General features: G+C 40.1%; 5 protein-coding genes across 9 annotated transcripts in view; all 5 read right to left on the reverse strand.

Annotated features, from left to right (window-relative positions):
• LOC148682569 (uncharacterized) overlaps nucleotides 1-21134 on the reverse strand; it is a 1090975-nt gene that overhangs the window by 79796 nt on the left and 990045 nt on the right. The gene's annotated exons all lie outside the window — the stretch shown is intronic.
• On the reverse strand, nucleotides 2432-5307 carry LOC148682572 (uncharacterized). Of its 2 annotated transcripts, XM_088650882.1 has the most exons (4): nucleotides 5205-5307; nucleotides 5053-5108; nucleotides 3623-4871; nucleotides 2432-3075 (listed from the first exon to the last, which is right to left on the reverse strand). In XM_088650882.1, the coding sequence occupies exons 1-4, from the start codon at nucleotides 5222-5224 to the stop codon at nucleotides 3072-3074; spliced, it is 1329 nt and encodes a 442-aa protein (XP_088507008.1). In that variant the 5' UTR covers nucleotides 5225-5307; the 3' UTR covers nucleotides 2432-3071. The 2 variants fall into 2 exon arrangements, with proteins under 2 accessions (XP_088507008.1, XP_088507007.1); XM_088650881.1 differs by having other exon boundaries at nucleotides 2432-4871.
• Nucleotides 6150-10072, reverse strand: zgc:173770. Of its 2 annotated transcripts, XM_088649631.1 has the most exons (4): nucleotides 9970-10072; nucleotides 9818-9873; nucleotides 8916-9539; nucleotides 7094-8726 (listed from the first exon to the last, which is right to left on the reverse strand). In XM_088649631.1, exons 1-4 carry the CDS (start codon nucleotides 9987-9989, stop codon nucleotides 7159-7161), a joined length of 2268 nt encoding a protein of 755 aa, XP_088505757.1. In that variant the 5' UTR covers nucleotides 9990-10072; the 3' UTR covers nucleotides 7094-7158.
• LOC131384668 (uncharacterized) lies at nucleotides 11859-14837 on the reverse strand. The gene is made up of 3 exons (XM_088650879.1): nucleotides 14735-14837; nucleotides 14583-14638; nucleotides 11859-14304 (listed from the first exon to the last, which is right to left on the reverse strand). The coding sequence occupies exons 1-3, from the start codon at nucleotides 14752-14754 to the stop codon at nucleotides 11924-11926; spliced, it is 2457 nt and encodes an 818-aa protein (XP_088507005.1). The 5' UTR covers nucleotides 14755-14837; the 3' UTR covers nucleotides 11859-11923.
• Nucleotides 16628-19433, reverse strand: LOC141381803 (uncharacterized). Of its 2 annotated transcripts, XM_088650883.1 has the most exons (4): nucleotides 19331-19433; nucleotides 19179-19234; nucleotides 18279-18902; nucleotides 16628-18089 (listed from the first exon to the last, which is right to left on the reverse strand). In XM_088650883.1, exons 1-4 carry the CDS (start codon nucleotides 19348-19350, stop codon nucleotides 16693-16695), a joined length of 2097 nt encoding a protein of 698 aa, XP_088507009.1. In that variant the 5' UTR covers nucleotides 19351-19433; the 3' UTR covers nucleotides 16628-16692. The 2 variants fall into 2 exon arrangements, with proteins under 2 accessions (XP_088507009.1, XP_087106075.2); XM_087249949.2 differs by having other exon boundaries at nucleotides 16628-18902.

The raw sequence follows: 21134 nt of genomic DNA on the forward strand, positions 1-21134 counted from the left end.
TTATACAAACAATCCACAAAAACCCTTGATAAGGAATCAGTTCAATATCACCATTGTTTAATATTAAAGAAATACAACCTGCTTAGTTGGGAAAATGTAATTAAATATGTACACATCTGTTTAATGTTTAAGACTTTACATAACCCGACTTCACCATCAAATCAGTTTGTAAATATTAGAACGACTGCTCCACGAACTACTAGAGGAGGTGACAGAGGAGACTGCATTATTCCTCTCAAAAAAAGTCAATCTGTATTTTCAATGAGAGCTGCTAGGGAATGGATTTCCATCCGACCAACAATTAGAAGATCATGCACTTTTCGTTATTTTCAGTCTCATGTTAAAAATTGGTTATTGACAAATCAGCATTGTCAGCATTAGTACTGTATTCTTGACACATTTGTACTGTTGTCTTTGGCTTTTTGTCCTCTGCTCCCATCAGTCTGTTCTTTTTTTTTTTCTTCTTTTCTTTACTTTTTAACTGTATTTTTGATATAAAAGTGTATTTAATGTTTAATGTTGTGCTTCTATTTTAGGTGTGACTTTTTAACATTCTGTGAAGGGTCTACGGATGAAAAATAGCCATTCTTGGCTAATTCTGGCACATTTTACAGTAATGTTTATTAATGTGCATTGACCCTGTAAACAAATAAACTAAACTAATATTTGTTCTTCTGGGGAAAGTCTTATTTGTTTTATTTGGGCTAGAATAAAAGCAGTTTTTAATGTTTAAACACCATTTTAAACTCAATATTATTAGCCCTTTTAAGCTATATTTGTTTTCAATTGTCTCCAGAACAAACCACTGTTATACAATGACTTGCCTAATTACCCTAACTTTACCCTGATTACCCTAGTGAAGCCTTTACATGCCACTTTAAGCTGAACACTAGTGTCTTGAAGAATATCTAGTCTAATATTATGTGCTGTCATCATGACATAAATAAATCAGTTATTAGAGATGAGTTATTAACACTGTTATGATTAGAGATGTGCTGGAGAAATCTGCTCTCCGTAAACAGAAATTGGTGAAAAAACAAACGGGGTGAATAATTCTGACCTCAACTGCATATAAAACTGTAATAGCTTAGTTTAAATGCACTTTTGTAAATAAATAAATAAATAGTATAAGCACTTTGACAAAAATGTAGAAAGTATTTTTGTAGTATCAAAAAGTGCCATAATGATAACCATCCAACAAGCTAATTTAGCAAAAATTAGCGTGTAAAATGCCACTAAAATAAGAGCATAGAATCACCAAGAGGCGACACTCTAGTGCACTTTGGGAAACAGCCACTAGATGGCGCGGAGGCCATTATGGAATGAAAACTCCAATAGAACAGCAGCATATCATAATTCTGTAACTAAACTATTAAAAGTGCTGATGATTGTGATGGTAAGTGTTGTTGTGTCATCTTTCAGGTTGTATCTCAGCTTTAATGCACTTTTTAAATAAATAAATAAAACACAAAGCAGCTGCTTGCCATCGCGACAGCAGTTAGATACAATGGACGGCCGCTCACTTTCACTCCAAAATGGTGGAATCGCGAGTCTGTTGCTGGCCGCTGCTGTTGAAATGGAGCGTTCCATTGAGTGTCGCCTTTTGGTCATAGGCTCTTTGCTAAAATGCATTTGAACCTCAAATAACTGCAAATTATTTGAAGCAAATAAAAAGAACTACTCCTTTTAATAGGCTGGCTACGGGCCTGAGAAGTCAGTGTCTCCATCCACCTTTTTTAATGTGCATTTTGCTTCACACCATAGAAAACGTTTAATGGAAACGCTCAGATCTGCGCACAACCGAGGAGAAACTCCTTATCTTTATAAGAAAAAATGTTCATAAATTCTGATATAAACACATTGTGAAACTCCAGCATGTGCTTATACTGAACTATTGTTGTGCTCATTGTTAAATGTCAAAGTAAACTAATGAACAATGCGAGTTAAGGATAGCTGATCGACTAATGTCATCTTGCTATTTAAAAACTGCTATTAGCTCTTTTAAAAATGTTAGATAAATAGTCATCTTGACTTAACCTTGAAATTAAAGTGCCTTTAAATACAGTAAGAGTCAAAGATGCAAATTTGATATATTAAATGTCACACAAACATTTTATTCCTCAACTTCTGATTTGACTGCTTTGCAAGTTTTAAAGTAGAGAAACTTAAATTTTTCCCCAAGAGCAGGAATGCTGTTAGGAACATGTGAGAGAAAAAAAAAAAAATTAATAATAATAAAAAATTCTGTAGTATGACAGTCTCATACTCAAACCACACTTGTTTACTATTAAACCTTTAGGTCCAAGTCAAATAAGTGTCACTTGCTAAACTAAATACAATTTAGTGGATAACCTTATATAGTCAGTTTGCTACATACTGGCAACATCTAAATTTCTCACACCCAAAAATAACTCATACATGCATAGGAAACTTGACTTCAAAGTTTTAATAAAATCAGTTTAGGACGATTGCATCATACAGCAGTTGAACAGTTTCCTAACCCTTGACAGAGTAATAACGTTTCAGGGTAGAAAAGCTGCTGGATGGATTAGAAATGTCACCGGTTGAGGTCTGGAGGACAGAGGATCCTGTAGAAGACCCATCTTTGGCATTTTGAGGCTGGATTAGTCCACCATATGTGGTGCTTCCTTGCAAAGTGTAAGGAGCAGAGGAACCGGTCTGAGAGCCGTAGACAGCAGTAATCGACTTAGAACTTGGCCCAGCTAACTGACTAGTAAAAACTTGGGGCAATGATACAGATGCATATGGGGTTGAGGATCCTGAAAAAACCTGGCTTGGTGAATCTTGACCCTGGAGTAGTTCTTGCAAAGTGAAAGGGGATCCAGTCTGGGTGGTATAAACAGAGGTAACCGGTTTTGAACTTGGCACTGTCATCGACTGACTTGTAGCACTTTGGGGCAATGATACAGCTACATATGGGGTTGAAGGTACTGAAACAACCTGGCTTGTTGAACCTTTACCCTGGAGTAGACTTTGCAGAGTGAAGGGAGCAAAAGAACCAGTCGTAGTGCCATAGACAGAAGTAACCTGCTTTGAACTTGGCACAGGTGTCAACTGACTAGTAACAACTTGGGGCAATGATACAGACACATATGGGGTTGAGGATCCTGAAACAACCTGGCTTGTTGAATCTTGACCCTGGAGTAGTTCTCGCATAGCGAAAGGGGCAGGGGATCCTGTCTGGGTAGTATAGACGGAGGTAACCTGCTTTGAACTTGGCACTGGTGTCAACTGACTAGTTACTTGGGGCAATGATACAGCCACATATGGGGTTGAAGATCCTGAAACTAACTGACCTGTGGTATCTAGAGTCTGGATCAGACCATCATATGTGGTACTTTCCTGCAAAGTTAAAGGGGCAAAGGATCCAGTCTGGGTGGTGTAGACCGAGGTAACTGGTTTTGAACTTGGTACTGTCATCGACTGACTTGTAACACTTTGGGGCAATGATACAGCTACATATGGGGTTGAAGGTACTGAAACAACCTGGCTTGTTGAACCCTTACCCTGGAGTAGAGTTTGCAGAGTGAAGGGAGCAAAAGAACCAGTCGGAGTGCCATAGACAGAAGTAACCTGCTTCGAATTTGGCACAGGTTTCAACTGACTAGCAACAACTTGGGGCAATGATACAGAGATGCATGGGGTTGAAGATCCATAAACAACCTGGCTTGTTGGATCTTGACCCTCGAGTAGTTCTTGCAAAGTGAAAGGGGCAGGGGATCCTGTCTGGGTGGTATAGACAGAGGTAACCTGCTCTGTACTTGGCACAGGTGTCAACTTACTAGTAACAACTTTGGGCATTGATACAGCTACATATGGGGTTGAAGGTACTGAAACAACCTGACTTGTTGAACCTTTACCCTGGAGTAGACTTTGCAGAGTGAAGGGAGCAAAAGAACCACTCGAAGTGCCGTAAACAGAAGTAACCTGCTTTGAACTTGGCACAGGCATCAACTGACTAGTAAAAGCTTGGGGCAATGATACGGATACGTATGGGGTTGAAGATTTATAAACAACCTGGCTTGTTGAATCTTGACCCTGGAGTAGCTCTTGCAAAGTTAAAGGAGCAGAGGATCCTGTCTGGGTGGTATAGACAGAGGTAACCTGCTTTGAACTTGGCACAGGTGTCATACTAGTAACAACTTGGGGTGTTGATACAGCTACATATGGGGTTGAAGGTACTGAAACAACCTGGCTTGTTGAAGCCTTACCCTGGAGCAGCTCTTGCAAAGTGAAAGGGGCAGAGGGTCTGGTCTGGGTGCCATAGACAGAGGTAACTTCCTTTGAACTTGGTCCAGCTATCAGCTGACTAGTAACATATTTGGGCAATGATATGGTTGCATATGGGGATGAAGACCCTGGAGAAAACTGACTTGTACCTTGAGCCTGGGTAGTCACACCATAGGTGGCACTTTGAGAAACTGAACTAGACAGACCAGGGGAGCTCTGGTCATTAGTGGACTTGCCAGAAACTGCAGTCTTGGAAGCAAAGCCGCCACTTCCCCCTTGTGCAAAGACAATTGGTCCAGAACCACTTGTAGTGGTGGATCCAGACGAGCCCTGAAGTGACCCTACACCACTCATCCCAGATTGATCCACAGGCAGAGAAGCTGAAGAGGGGGTATTTGGAGGTAGAGCTTGGGGTGTGGAGTCGGAACTGCTGGAAACACCACCTTTAACAACCTGAAGCAGATTAAACTTGGGGTTGTTTTTCGGCAAATGAGAGACCACTTCTTCAAGCAAAACCCCAGTCACTGGGGCTTCTGGCACAGAAGACTGGACCACAAGAGGCAAGAAAGCGTTGTCAGATGGCTGACCCCACCACTGGCCAGAATTTGGATAAGTTGAATCTAGAGAACACACACAAAAAAAAAAAAAAAAAAAAAAAAAGTTAAAGCAGAATAATTTGAAAAGGGAAGGATTGAATAATTTCAGTTTGAGGGGAACGATCACTTAAAGTGCCCATCACAATCTAAGAGTTGATTAAAAAAACAAAAAAAAAAACAAAAAAAACAAACAGCAACTACTCACATGCAAAACCAGGAGCATTCTTCCAAAATTGCAGGAAGACTACTAACAAGAGTAACCTACAGGTAGAAAGAGAGAGCATCAATACATTAATCATTTTCAAGAACTCAACATTTGTTGAACCAAACACACACAGTGCAGCTCGATAAACTCACCTTTTCCACCCTTGATCCATGGTTTAATAAAACCAAGCAACAAAACCAAACTCTGATCGCTTATGATTCCAAATCCCCATAAACAAGCCACAGATCCAAGCATGCACAGTGTTGGAGGTAAGTGTGTTTTATAGGCCTTCAGCCACTCAATGAAGTCACTAATTACAGAAACACTGTTCACCTGGGGAAATCTCTGGCTGTTGAAAGATAATTGATGAATGTTTTGTGAAGGCTCTGACCCCCTCTGCTGTTTAAACATTGTAAAGCAGCTAATCCCAGCATTTCACTGTTTATTAGGTTCAGTTAATAAGTCAATTCGTTATTTTTATAGAGTTTTTTATTGCCTAATATATCAATTTAGCTGGATTGTACATTGTATTGTATATTTGTTTACTAGTATTCTGATTATCCTTCATTTGCCCACAACAAACCGTATGAACTGTGTGGTTACATGTTTTATATAGTTTTCATTTAATACATATCACTTGATATTGCATTCTTTGCACTAAAATACCAACACGATCTCACAGTAATTCGTAACTTTTTGATTTAGTGGTTAATTTGTAAGAATTCGTACGATCTAATTCACACTATTTAGTACGATTTGCTCATCACCCAATGACGGTTGGGGTTCCATGCCTCCTTTTTAAAATCGTACATTTTCATACAACTCAACTTCGTACAAATTCATACGAATTACCCACTAAACTGACAAAACGTAAAATACTTACGTTTTCTTGTGAGATCAGGCTGAAATTAGACATTTGTAGACAAGTGTAAAGTAATCTAACAGTATATGGCAAAAGATGAAAAGTCTATTGATCATCTTTAGACACAGTTAAAGAAAGGGTACTAAAGCAACGCTGTTTGTGCTGTGCTCTTCCATTATCTTAGACTTTGGTGCATCAACCTACTTAGTCGCTTAATTTAAGAAATTGTGATTCACACTGATGAGAGTCGTCTTATAGAACATTTTCTCTGTTAAATATACAGTGAAAAGATTGCAGTAAGTACCAATCCATTAATCTATAATCTTAGCACTTCTAAATTAAAGAGACAGGTTGTTTTGTAATACACACTAGTGGCCCAGATCTCTTGCTCTAAAGTGTAAACTCTGTCTGGCCTTTACCAGACTGTTTGTCACTCTGAACCACACACATAAAACAAAAGTGTAGATAAACAATTCATACTACATTGGCAATCATGATACACTAACTGAATCACGTTAAACAATTCCCTTTTGTTTTTACATTTAATTTGTAAAGGACCTGTATTTTCCCAAAAAATAACTAGAATATACTGGATTAACAATTCAGTGAGTAGTACATCATGGCTAAAGGATCTTCAGGAAAGAAGTTCAGTGAACTTTATTTTTTGCAGTAGCAGGTTTTTGAAACAGAACAAGTGATTCATTGTGGGACAAAAACCTCTATAGGTTCTCTAATATTCAGTATTTTGGTCATTTACATCATGCAGTTAAGAACACGTTGTATTTTGAATGGTCAAAAGTCTCAATATACTTTAAAAACACCTTCCTTCTGTAAACAGTTGTAGGCACAAGCAGTTTTTGGAAACACATGTTGTTAACTCAGTTGCCATATTGAAACAAAGGGGTGAAATAAGTCAAGTTTTAAAGTAGAGAAACCCAAATGTTTTCCCCAAGTGAAAGATCGCTGTAAGGTGTACCAGGCAAAAAATAAAAATTCTGTAGAATGACAGTCTCATACTCAAACCACACTTGTTTACTATTAAACCTTTAGGTCCAAGTCAAACGAGTGTCACTTGCTAAACTAAATACAATTTAGTGGACAACCTTGTAAGGTCAGTTTGCTACATACTGACAACTAAACTTCCCACACCCAAAAATAACTCATACATGCATAGGAAACTTGACTTCAAAACTTTATTAAAATCAGTTTAGGACGATTGCATCATACAGCAGTTGAACAGTTTCCTAACCCTTGACAGAGTAGTAACGTTTCAGGGTAGAAAAGCTGCTGGATGGATTAGAAATGTCACCGGTTGAGGTCTGGAAGACAGAGGATCCTGTAGAAGACCCATCTTTGGCATTTTGAGGCTGGATTAGTCCACCATATGTGGTGCTTCCTTGCAAAGTGTAAGGAGCAGAGGAACCGGTCTGAGAGCCGAAGACAGCAGTAATTGACTTAGAACTTGGCCCAGCTAACTGACTAGTAAAAACTTGAGGCATTGATACAGATGCATATGGGGCTGAGGATCCTGAAAAAACCTGGCTTGCTGAATTTTGACCCTGGAGTAGTTCTCGCATAGCAAAAGGGGCAGGGGATCCTGTCTGGGTGGAATAGACGGAGGTAACCTGCTTTGAACTTGGCACTGGTGTCAGACTACTAACAACTTTGGGCAATGATACGGATCCGTACGGGGTTGAAGATTCATAAACAACCTGGCTTGTTGAATCTTGACCCTGGAGTAGTTCTTGCAAAGTGAAAGGGGATCCAGTCTGGGTGGTATAGACAGATGTAACCGGTTTTGAACTTGGCACTGTTATCGACTGACTTGTAACACTTTGGGGCAATGATACAGCTACATATGGGGTTGAAGGTACTGAAACAACCTGGCTTGTTGAACCTTTACCCTGGAGTAGAGTTTGCAGAGTGAAGGGAGCAAAAGAACCACTCGGAGTGCCATAGACAGAGGTAACCTGCTTTGAACTTGGCACAGGTGTTAACTGACTAGTTACTTGGGGCAATGATACAGCTACATATGGGGTTGATCCTGAAACTAACTGATCTGTGGTATCTACAGTCTGAATCAGACCATCATATGTGGTACTTTCTTGCAAAGTTAAAGGTGCAAAGGATCCGGTCTGGGTGCCATAGACAGAGGTAACTTGCTTAGAACTTGGCACAGATGTCAACTGACTAGCAACAACTTGGGGCAAGGATACGGAGATGTATGGGGTTGAAGATCCATAAACAACCTGGCTTGTTTGATCTTGACCCTCGAGTAGTTCTTGCAAAGTGAAAGGGGCAGGGGAACCTGTCTGGGTGGTGTAGACAGTAGTAACCTGCTTTGAACTTGGCACAGGTGTCAACAGACTAGTAACAACTTGGGGTGTTGATACAGTTACATATGGGGTTGAAGGTACTGAAACAACCTGGCTTGTTGAAACTTTACCCTGGAGTAGCTCTTGCAAAGTGAAAGGGGCAGGGGATCCTGTCTGGGTGGTATAGACTGAGGTAACCTGCTTTGAACTTGGCACAGGTGTTAACTGACTAGTAACAACTTTGGGCATTGATACAGCTACATATGGGGTTGAAGGTACTGAATCAACCTGGCTTGTTGAACCTTTACCCTGGAGTAGTCTTTGCAGAGTGAAGGGAGCAGAAGAACCACTCGGAGTGCCATAGACAGAAGTAACCTGCTTTGAACTTGGCACTGGTGTCAACGAACTAGTAACAACTTGGGGCAATGATACAGATACGTATGGGGTTGAAGATTCATAAACAACCTGGCTTGTTGAATCTTGACCCTGGAGTAGTTCTTGCAAAGTGAAAGGAGCAGGGGATCCTGTCTGGGTGGTATAGACAGAGGTAACCTGCTTTGTACTTGGTGCAGGTGTCAATTGACTAGTTACTTGGGGCAATGATACAGCTACATATGGGGTTGAAGATCCTAAAACTAACGGACTTGTGGTATCTGGAGTCTCGATTCTTCCATCATATGTGGTACTTGCTTGCAAAGTGAAAGGGGCAGAGGGTCCGGTCTGGGTGCCATAGACAGAGGTAACTTGCTTTGAACTTGGTCCAGCTGTCAGCTGGCTAGTAACATATTTGGGCAACGATATGGTTGCATATGGGGATGAAGACCCTGGAGCAAACGGACTTGTACCTTGGGTAGTTACACCATAGGTGGCACTTTGAGAAACTGAACTAGACAGACCAGGGGAGCTCTGGTCATTAGTGGACTGGCCAGAAACTGCAGTCTTGGAAGCAAAGCCGCCACTTCCCCCTTGTGCAAAGACAATTTGTCCAGAACCACTTGTAGTGGTGGATCCAGAGGAGCCCTGAAGTGACACTACACCACTCATCCCAGATTGATCCACAGGCTGAGTAGCTGAAGACGGGGTATTTGGAGGCAGAGCTTGGGGTGTGGAGTCAGAACTGCTGGAAACACCACCTTTAACAACCTGAAGCAGATTAAACTTGGGGTTGTTTTTTGGCAAACGAGAGACCACTTCTTCAAGCAAAACCCCAGTCACTGGGGCTTCTGGCACAGAAGACTGGACCACAAGAGGCAAGAAAGCGTTGTCAGATGGCTGACCCCACCACTGGCCAGCATTTGGATAAGTTGAATCTAGAGAACACACAAAAAAAAGGGGTGGAAGTTAAAGACTATACCGTCAAGTTCCATAGAAAAAAAAAAAAACCTATATAAAATCCAATGGTTAAAAGGTCCCCTAATTTACAGACATTTTGGATTAAGACGGAATAATTTGAAAAGGATTAAAGAACTTCAGTTTGAGGTGAACGATCACTTTAAGTGCCTTCAAACATCTTGAAAATCCACAATCTAAGAGTTGATAAAGGGTTCACGTATGAGAGGAAGAATACATACAAACAGCAACTACTCACATGCAAAACCAGGGGCATTCTTCCAAAACTGCAGGAAGAATACTAACAAGAGTAACCTACAGGTAGAAAGAGAGAGCATCAATACATTGATCATTTTCAAGAACTCAACATTTGTTGAACCAAACACACACAGTGCAGCTCGATAAACTCACCTTTTCCACCCTTGATCCATGGTTTAATAAAACCAAGCAACAAAACCAAACTCTGATCGCTTATGATTCCAAATCCCCATAAACAAGCCACAGATCCAAGCATGCACAGTGTTGGAGGTAAGTGTGTTTTATAGGCCTTCAGCCACTCAATGAAGTCACTAATTACAGAAACACTGTTCACCTGGGGAAATCTCTGGCTGTTGAAAGATAATTGATGAATGTTTTGTGAAGGCTCTGACCCCCTCTGCTGTTTAAACATTGTAAAGCAGCTAATCCCAGCATTTCACTGTTTATTAGGTTCAGTTAATAAGTCAATTCGTTATTTTTATAGAGTTTTTTATTGCCTAATATATCAATTTAGCTGGATTGTACATTGTATTGTATATTTGTTTACTAGTATTCTGATTATCCTTCATTTGCCCACAACAAACCGTATGAACTGTGTGGTTACATGTTTTATATAGTTTTCATTTAATACATATCACTTGATATTGCATTCTTTGCACTAAAATACCAACACGATCTCACAGTAATTCGTAACTTTTTGATTTAGTGGTTAATTTGTAAGAATTCGTACGATCTAATTCACACTATTTAGTACGATTTGCTCATCACCCAATGACGGTTGGGGTTCCATGCCTCCTTTTTAAAATCGTACATTTTCATACAACTCAACTTCGTACAAATTCATACGAATTACCCACTAAACTGACAAAACGTAAAATACTTACGTTTTCTTGTGAGATCAGGCTGAAATTAGACATTTGTAGACAAGTGTAAAGTAATCTAACAGTATATGGCAAAAGATGAAAAGTCTATTGATCATCTTTAGACACAGTTAAAGAAAGGGTACTAAAGCAACGCTGTTTGTGCTGTGCTCTTCCATTATCTTAGACTTTGGTGCATCAACCTACTTAGTCGCTTAATTTAAGAAATTGTGATTCACACTGATGAGAGTCGTCTTATAGAACATTTTCTCTGTTAAATATACAGTGAAAAGATTGCAGTAAGTACCAATCCATTAATCTATAATCTTAGCACTTCTAAATTAAAGAGACAGGTTGTTTTGTAATACACACTAGTGGCCCAGATCTCTTGCTCTAAAGTGTAAACTCTGTCTGGCCTTTACCAGACTGTTTGTCACTCTGAACCACACACATAAAACAAAAGTGTAGATAAACAATTCATACTACATTGGCAATCATGATACACTAACTGAATCACGTTAAACAATTCCCTTTTGTTTTTACATTTAATTTGTAAAGGACCTGTATTTTCCCAAAAAATAACTAGAATATACTGGATTAACAATTCAGTGAGTAGTACATCATGGCTAAAGGATCTTCAGGAAAGAAGTTCAGTGAACTTTATTTTTTGCAGTAGCAGGTTTTTGAAACAGAACAAGTGATTCATTGTGGGACAAAAACCTCTATAGGTTCTCTAATATTCAGTATTTTGGTCATTTACATCATGCAGTTAAGAACACGTTGTATTTTGAATGGTCAAAAGTCTCAATATACTTTAAAAACACCTTCCTTCTGTAAACAGTTGTAGGCACAAGCAGTTTTTGGAAACACATGTTGTTAACTCAGTTGCCATATTGAAACAAAGGGGTGAAATAAGTCAAGTTTTAAAGTAGAGAAACCCAAATGTTTTCCCCAAGTGAAAGATCGCTGTAAGGTGTACCAGGCAAAAAATAAAAATTCTGTAGAATGACAGTCTCATACTCAAACCACACTTGTTTACTATTAAACCTTTAGGTCCAAGTCAAACGAGTGTCACTTGCTAAACTAAATACAATTTAGTGGACAACCTTGTAAGGTCAGTTTGCTACATACTGACAACTAAACTTCCCACACCCAAAAATAACTCATACATGCATAGGAAACTTGACTTCAAAACTTTATTAAAATCAGTTTAGGACGATTGCATCATACAGCAGTTGAACAGTTTCCTAACCCTTGACAGAGTAGTAACGTTTCAGGGTAGAAAAGCTGCTGGATGGATTAGAAATGTCACCGGTTGAGGTCTGGAAGACAGAGGATCCTGTAGAAGACCCATCTTTGGCATTTTGAGGCTGGATTAGTCCACCATATGTGGTGCTTCCTTGCAAAGTGTAAGGAGCAGAGGAACCGGTCTGAGAGCCGAAGACAGCAGTAATTGACTTAGAACTTGGCCCAGCTAACTGACTAGTAAAAACTTGAGGCATTGATACAGATGCATATGGGGCTGAGGATCCTGAAAAAACCTGGCTTGCTGAATTTTGACCCTGGAGTAGTTCTCGCATAGCAAAAGGGGCAGGGGATCCTGTCTGGGTGGAATAGACGGAGGTAACCTGCTTTGAACTTGGCACTGGTGTCAGACTACTAACAACTTTGGGCAATGATACGGATCCGTACGGGGTTGAAGATTCATAAACAACCTGGCTTGTTGAATCTTGACCCTGGAGTAGTTCTTGCAAAGTGAAAGGGGATCCAGTCTGGGTGGTATAGACAGATGTAACCGGTTTTGAACTTGGCACTGTTATCGACTGACTTGTAACACTTTGGGGCAATGATACAGCTACATATGGGGTTGAAGGTACTGAAACAACCTGGCTTGTTGAACCTTTACCCTGGAGTAGAGTTTGCAGAGTGAAGGGAGCAAAAGAACCACTCGGAGTGCCATAGACAGAGGTAACCTGCTTTGAACTTGGCACAGGTGTTAACTGACTAGTTACTTGGGGCAATGATACAGCTACATATGGGGTTGATCCTGAAACTAACTGATCTGTGGTATCTACAGTCTGAATCAGACCATCATATGTGGTACTTTCTTGCAAAGTTAAAGGTGCAAAGGATCCGGTCTGGGTGCCATAGACAGAGGTAACTTGCTTAGAACTTGGCACAGATGTCAACTGACTAGCAACAACTTGGGGCAAGGATACGGAGATGTATGGGGTTGAAGATCCATAAACAACCTGGCTTGTTTGATCTTGACCCTCGAGTAGTTCTTGCAAAGTGAAAGGGGCAGGGGAACCTGTCTGGGTGGTGTAGACAGTAGTAACCTGCTTTGAACTTGGCACAGGTGTCAACAGACTAGTAACAACTTGGGGTGTTGATACAGTTACATATGGGGTTGAAGGTACTGAAACAACCTGGCTTGTTGAAACTTTACCCTGGAGTAGCTCTTGCAAAGTGAAAGGGGCAGGGGATCCTGTCTGGGTGGTATAGACTGAGGTAACCTGCTTTGAACTTGGCACAGGTGTTAACTGACTAGTAACAACTTTGGGCATTGATACAGCTACATATGGGGTTGAAGGTACTGAATCAACCTGGCTTGTTGAACCTTTACCCTGGAGTAGTCTTTGCAGAGTGAAGGGAGCAGAAGAACCACTCGGAGTGCCATAGACAGAAGTAACCTGCTTTGAACTTGGCACTGGTGTCAACGAACTAGTAACAACTTGGGGCAATGATACAGATACGTATGGGGTTGAAGATTCATAAACAACCTGGCTTGTTGAATCTTGACCCTGGAGTAGTTCTTGCAAAGTGAAAGGAGCAGGGGATCCTGTCTGGGTGGTATAGACAGAGGTAACCTGCTTTGTACTTGGTGCAGGTGTCAATTGACTAGTTACTTGGGGCAATGATACAGCTACATATGGGGTTGAAGATCCTAAAACTAACGGACTTGTGGTATCTGGAGTCTCGATTCTTCCATCATATGTGGTACTTGCTTGCAAAGTGAAAGGGGCAGAGGGTCCGGTCTGGGTGCCATAGACAGAGGTAACTTGCTTTGAACTTGGTCCAGCTGTCAGCTGGCTAGTAACATATTTGGGCAACGATATGGTTGCATATGGGGATGAAGACCCTGGAGCAAACGGACTTGTACCTTGGGTAGTTACACCATAGGTGGCACTTTGAGAAACTGAACTAGACAGACCAGGGGAGCTCTGGTCATTAGTGGACTGGCCAGAAACTGCAGTCTTGGAAGCAAAGCCGCCACTTCCCCCTTGTGCAAAGACAATTTGTCCAGAACCACTTGTAGTGGTGGATCCAGAGGAGCCCTGAAGTGACACTACACCACTCATCCCAGATTGATCCACAGGCTGAGTAGCTGAAGACGGGGTATTTGGAGGCAGAGCTTGGGGTGTGGAGTCAGAACTGCTGGAAACACCACCTTTAACAACCTGAAGCAGATTAAACTTGGGGTTGTTTTTTGGCAAACGAGAGACCACTTCTTCAAGCAAAACCCCAGTCACTGGGGCTTCTGGCACAGAAGACTGGACCACAAGAGGCAAGAAAGCGTTGTCAGATGGCTGACCCCACCACTGGCCAGCATTTGGATAAGTTGAATCTAGAGAACACACAAAAAAAAGGGGTGGAAGTTAAAGACTATACCGTCAAGTTCCATAGAAAAAAAAAAAAACCTATATAAAATCCAATGGTTAAAAGGTCCCCTAATTTACAGACATTTTGGATTAAGACGGAATAATTTGAAAAGGATTAAAGAACTTCAGTTTGAGGTGAACGATCACTTTAAGTGCCTTCAAACATCTTGAAAATCCACAATCTAAGAGTTGATAAAGGGTTCACGTATGAGAGGAAGAATACATACAAACAGCAACTACTCACATGCAAAACCAGGGGCATTCTTCCAAAACTGCAGGAAGAATACTAACAAGAGTAACCTACAGGTAGAAAGAGAGAGCATCAATACATTGATCATTTTCAAGAACTCAACATTTGTTGAACCAAACACACACAGTGCAGCTCGATAAACTCACCTTTTCCACCCTTGATCCATGGTTTAATAAAACCAAGCAACAAAACCAAACTCTGATCGCTTATGATTCCAAATCCCCATAAACAAGCCACAGATCCAAGCATGCACAGTGTTGGAGGTAAGTGTGTTTTATAGGCCTTCAGCCACTCAATGAAGTCACTAATTACAGAAACACTGTTCACCTGGGGAAATCTCTGGCTGTTGAAAGATAATTGATGAATGTTTTGTGAAGGCTCTGACCCCCTCTGCTGTTTAAACATTGTAAAGCAGCTAATCCCAGCATTTCACTGTTTATTAGGTTCAGTTAATAAGTCAATTCGTTATTTTTATAGAGTTTTTTATTGCCTAATATATCAATTTAGCTGGATTGTACATTGTATTGTATATTTGTTTACTAGTATTCTGATTATCCTTCATTTGCCCACAACAAACCGTATGAACTGTGTGGTTACATGTTTTATATAGTTTTCATTTAATACATATCACTTGATATTGCATTCTTTGCACTAAAATACCAACACGATCTCACAGTAATTCGTAACTTTTTGATTTAGTGGTTAATTTGTAAGAATTCGTACGATCTAATTCACACTATTTAGTACGATTTGCTCATCACCCAATGACGGTTGGGGTTCCATGCCTCCTTTTTAAAATCGTACATTTTCATACAACTCAACTTCGTACAAATTCATACGAATTACCCACTAAACTGACAAAACGTAAAATACTTACGTTTTCTTGTGAGATCAGGCTGAAATTAGACATTTGTAGACAAGTGTAAAGTAATCTAACAGTATATGGCAAAAGACGACAAGTCTATTGATCATTTATTTAGACACAGTTAAAGAAAGGGTACTAAAGCAACGCTGTTTGTGCTGTGCTCTTCCATTATCTTAGACTTTGGTGCGTCAACCTACTCAGTCGCTTAATTTAAGAAATTGTGATTCACACTGATGAGAGTCGTCTTATAGAACATTTTCTCTGTTAAGTATACAGTGAAAAGATTGCAATAAGTACCAATCCATTAATCTATAATCTTAGCACTTCTAAAATAAAGAGACGGGTTGTTTTGTAATACACACTAGTAGCCCAAATCACTTGCTCTAAAGTGTAAACTCTGTCTGGCCTTTACCAGACTGTTTGTCATGCTGAGCCACACACATTAAACAAAAGTGTAGCTTAACAATTCATACTACATTGGCAATCATGATACACTAACTGAATCACGTTAAACAATTCCCTTTTGTTTTTACATTTAATTTGTAAAGGAACTGTATTTTCCCAAAAAATAACTAGAATATACTGGATTAACAATTCAGTGAGTAGTACATCATGGCTAAAGGATCTTCAGGAAATAAGTTCAGTGAACTTTATTTTTTACAGTAGCAGGTTTTTGAAAATGAACAAGTGATTCTTTATGGGACACAAACTTCTATAGGTTCTCTAATACTCAGTATTTTTGTCATTTACATCATGCAGTTAAGAACACGTTGTATTTTGAATGGTCAAAAGTCTCAATATACTTTAAAAACACCTTCCTTCTGTAAACAGTTGTAGGCACAAGCAGTTTTTGGAATCACATGTTGTTAACTCATTTGCCGTATTGAAACAAAGGGGTGAAATAAGTCAAGTTTTAAAGTAGAAAAACCCAAATGTTTTCCCCAAGTGAAAGATCGCTGTTAAGTGTACCAGGCAAAAATAAAAATTCTGTAGAATGACAACAGTCTCATACTCAAACCACACTTGTTTACTATTAAACCTGTAGGTCCAAGTCAAACAAGTGTCACTTGCTATACTAAATACAATTTAGTGGATTACTTTGTAAGGTCAGTTTGCTACATACTGACAACTAAACTTCCCACACCCAAAAATAACTCATACATGCATAGGAAACTTGACTTCAAAGTTTTAATAAAATCAGTTTAGGACGATTGCATCATACAGCAGTTGAACTGTTTCCTAACCCTTGACAGAGTAATAACGTTTCAGGGTAGAAAAGCTGCTGGAAGGATTAGAAATGTCACCGGTTGAGGTCTGGAGGACAGAGGATCCTGTAGAAGACCCATCTTTGGCATTTTGAGGCTGGATTAGTCCACCATATGTGGTGCTTCCTTGCAAAGTGTAAGGAGCAGAGGAACCAGTCTGAGAGCCGTAGACAGCAGTAATCGACTTAGAACTTGGCCCAGCTAACTGACTAGTAAAAACTTGGGGCATTGACACAGATGCATATGGGGTTGAGGATCCTGAAAAAACCTGGCTTGTTGAATCTTGACCCTGGAGTAGTTCTCGCATAGCGAAAGGGGCAGAGGATCCTGTCTGGGTGGAATAGACTGAGGTGACCTGCTTTGAACTTGGCACAGGTGTCAGACTAGTAACAACTTTGGGCAATGATACGGATCCGTACGGGGTTGAAGATTCATAAACAACCTGGCTTGTTGAATCTTGACCCTGGAGTAGTTCTTGCAAAGTGAAAGGGGCAGAGGATCCAGTCTGGGTGGTATAGACAGAGGTAACCGGTTTTGAACTTGGCACGGTCATCGACTGACTTGTAACACTTTGGGGCAATGATACAGCTACATATGGGGTTGAAGGTACTGAAATAACCTGGCTTGTTGAACTTTTACCCTGGAGTAGTTTTTGCAAAGTGAAGGGAGCAGAAGAACCAGTCATAGTGCCATAGACAGAGGTAACCTGCTTCGAATTTGGCACTGGTGTCAACTGACTAGTTACTTGGGGCAATGATACAGCTACATATGGGGTTGATCCTGAAACTAACTGATCTGTGGTATCTACAGTCTGGATCAGACCATCATATGTGGTACTTTCTTGCAAAGTTAAAGGTGCAAAGGATCCGGTCTGGGTGCCATAGACAGAGGTAACTTGCTTAGAACTTGGCACAGATGTCAACTGACTAGCAACAACTTGGGGCAACGATAGGGAGATGTATGGGGTTGAAGATCCATAAACAACCTGGCTTGTTTGATCTTGACCCTCGAGTAGTTCTTGCAACGTGAAAGGGGCAGGGGAACCTGTCTGGGTGGTGTAGACAGTAGTAACCTGCTTTGAACTTGGCACAGGTGTCAACAGACTAGTAACAACTTGGGGTGTTGATACAGCTACATATGGGGTTGAAGGTACTGAAACAACCTGGCTTGTTGAACCTTTACCCTGGAGTAGTCTTTGCAGAGTGAAGGGAGCAGAAGAACCACTCGGAGTGCCATAGACAGAAGTGACCTGCTTTGAACTTGGCACTGGTGTCAACGAACTAGTAACAACTTGGGGCAATGATACAGATACGTATGGGGTTGAAGATTCATAAACAACCTGGCTTGTTGAATCTTGACCCTGGAGTAGTTCTTGCAAAGTGAAAGGGGCAGAGGATCCTGTCTGGGTGGTATAGACAGAGGTAACCTGCTTTGTACTTGGTGCAGGTGTCAATTGACTAGTTACTTGGGGCAATGATACAGCTACATATGGGGTTGAAGATCCTAAAACTAACGGACTTATGGTATCTGGAGTCTGGATTCTTCCATCATATGTGGTACTTGCTTGCAAAGTGAAAGGGGCAGAGGATCCAGTCTGGGTGCCATAGACAGAGGTAACTTGCTTTGAACTTGGTCCAGCTGTCAGCTGGCTAGTAACATATTTGGGCAACGATATGGTTGCATATGGGGATGAAGACCCTGGAGCAAACGGACTTGTACCTTGGGTAGTTACACCATAGGTGGTACTTTGAGAAACTGAACTAGACAGACCAGGGGAGCTCTGGTCATTAGTGGACTGGCCAGAAACTGCAGTCTTGGAAGCAAAGCCGCCACTTCCCCCTTGTGCAAAGACAATTTGTCCAGAACCACTTGTAGTGGTGGATCCAGAAGAGCCCTGAAGTGACACTACACCACTCATCCCAGATTGATCCACAGGCTGAGTAGCTGAAGAGGGGGTATTTGGAGGCAGAGCTTGGGGTGTGGAGTCAGAACTGCTGGAAACACCACCTTTAACAACCTGAAACAGATTAAACTTGGGGTTGTTTTTCGGCAAACGAGAGACCACTTCTTCAAGCAAAACCCCAGTCACTGGGGCTTCTGGCACAGAAGACTGGACCACAAGAGGCAAGAAAGCATTGTCAGAGGGCTGACCCCACCACTGGCCAGCATTTGGATAAGTTGAATCTAGAGAACACACAAAAAAAAGGGGGTGAAGTTAAAGACTATACCGTGAAGTTCCATAGAAAAAAAAAAAACCTATATAAAATCCAATGGTTAAAAGGTCCCCTATTTTACAGACAATTTGGATTAAGACGGAATAATTTGAAAGGATTAAATAACTTCAGTTTGAGGTGAACGATCACTTTAAGTGCCTTCAAACATCTTGAAAATCCACAATCTAAGAGTTGATAAAGGGTTCACGTATGAGAAGAGAAATACATACAAACAGCAACTACTTACATGCAAAACCAGGGGCATTCTTCCAAAATTGCAGGAAGACTACTAGCAAGAGTAACCTACAGGTAGAAAGAGAGAGCATCAATACATTGATCATTTTCAAGAACTCAATATTTGCAGAACCAAACACACACAGTGCAGCTGGATAAACTCACCTTTTCCACCCTTGATCCATGGCTTAATAAAACCAAGCAACAAAACCAAACACTGATCGCTTATGATTCCAAATCCCCATAAACAAGCCACAGATCCAAGCATGCACAGTGTTGGAGGTAAGTGTGTTTTATAGGCCTTCAGCCACTCAATGAAGTCACTAATTACAGAAACACTGTTCACCTGGGGAAATCACTGGCTGTTGAAAGATAATTGATGAATGTTTTGTGAAGGCTCTGACTCCCTCTGCTGTTCAAACATTGTAAAGCAGCTAATCCCAGCCTTTCACTGTTTATTAGGTTCAGTTAATAAGTCAATTCGTTATTTTTATAGAGTTTTTTATTGCCTAATATATCAATTTAGCTGGATTGTACATTGTATTGTATATTTGTTTACTAGTATTCTGATTATCCTTCATTTGCCCACAACAAACCGTATAAACTGTGTTGTTGCATGTTTTATATAGTTTTCATTCAATACATATCACTTGATATTGCATTCTTTGCACTAAAATACCAACACGATCTCACAGCAATTCGTAACTTTTCATACGATCTAATTCACACTATTTAGTACGATTTGCTCATCACCCAATGACGGTTGGGGTTCCATGCCTCCTTTTTAAAATCGTACATTTTCATACAACTCAACTTCATACAAATTCATACGAATTAGCCACTAAACTGACAAAACGTAAAATACTTACGTTTCCTTGTGAGATCAGGCTGAAATCGCACATTTGTAGACAAGTGTAAAGTAATCTAACAGTACATGACGAAAGAAGAAATGTCTATTGATCATTTATTTAGACACAATTTAAGAAAGGGTACTAAAGCAATGCTGTTTGTGCTGTGCTCTTCCATTATCTTAGACTTTGATGCGTCAACCTACTCAGTCGCTTAATTTAAGTAATTGTGATTCACACTGATGAGAGTCGTCTTATTTTGACATTCTTATTTAGACTTCTTAGAGAACATTTTTTCTGTTAAATATACAGTGAAAAGATTGCAATAAGTAACAATCCATACAATCCATTATTCCATAATCTTAGCACTTCTAAAATAAAGAGACGGGTTGTTTTGTATTACACACTAGTAGCCCAAATCACTTGATCTAAAGTGTAAACTCTGTCTGGCTTTTACCAGACTGTTTGTCACACATAAAAACATCCACACAGCAGTGTAGCGAAACAATTCATACTACAATGGCTTTAACTACGTTTACAATGATGATACACTAACTGAATCACGTTAAACAATTCCCTTTTGTTTTTACATTTAATTTGTAAAGGACCTGTATTTTCCCAAAAAATAACTAAAATATACTGGATTAATAATACAGTGAGTTGTACGTCATGACTAAAGGATCTTGAGGAAATAAGTTCAGTGAACTTTTTTTTACAGTAGCAGGTTTTTGAAACCGAACAAGTGATTCATTACGGGACAAAAACTTCTTTAGGTTCTCTAATATTCAGTATTTTTGTCATTTACATGCAGTTAAGAACACGTTGTATTTTGAATGGTCAAACGTCTCAATATACTTTAAAAACACCTTCCTTCTGTAAACAGTTGTAGGCACAAGCAGTTTTTGGAAACGCATGTTGCCAACTCGGTTGCCATATTGAAACAAAGGGGTGAAATAAGTCAAGTTTTAAAGTAGAAAAACCCAAATGTTTTCCCCAAGTGAAAGATCGCTGTTAAGTGTACCAGGCAAAAAATAAAAATTCTGTAGAATGACAGTCTCATACTCAAACCACACTTGTTTACTATTAAACCTTTAGGTCCAAGTCAAACGAGTGTCACTTGC

This window comes from Danio rerio, chromosome 4 (assembly GCF_052040795.2).
Source record: "Danio rerio strain M-AB ecotype USA chromosome 4, GRCz13ab, whole genome shotgun sequence".
In the NCBI taxonomy this organism is placed as follows: Eukaryota; Metazoa; Chordata; class Actinopteri; order Cypriniformes; family Danionidae; genus Danio; species Danio rerio.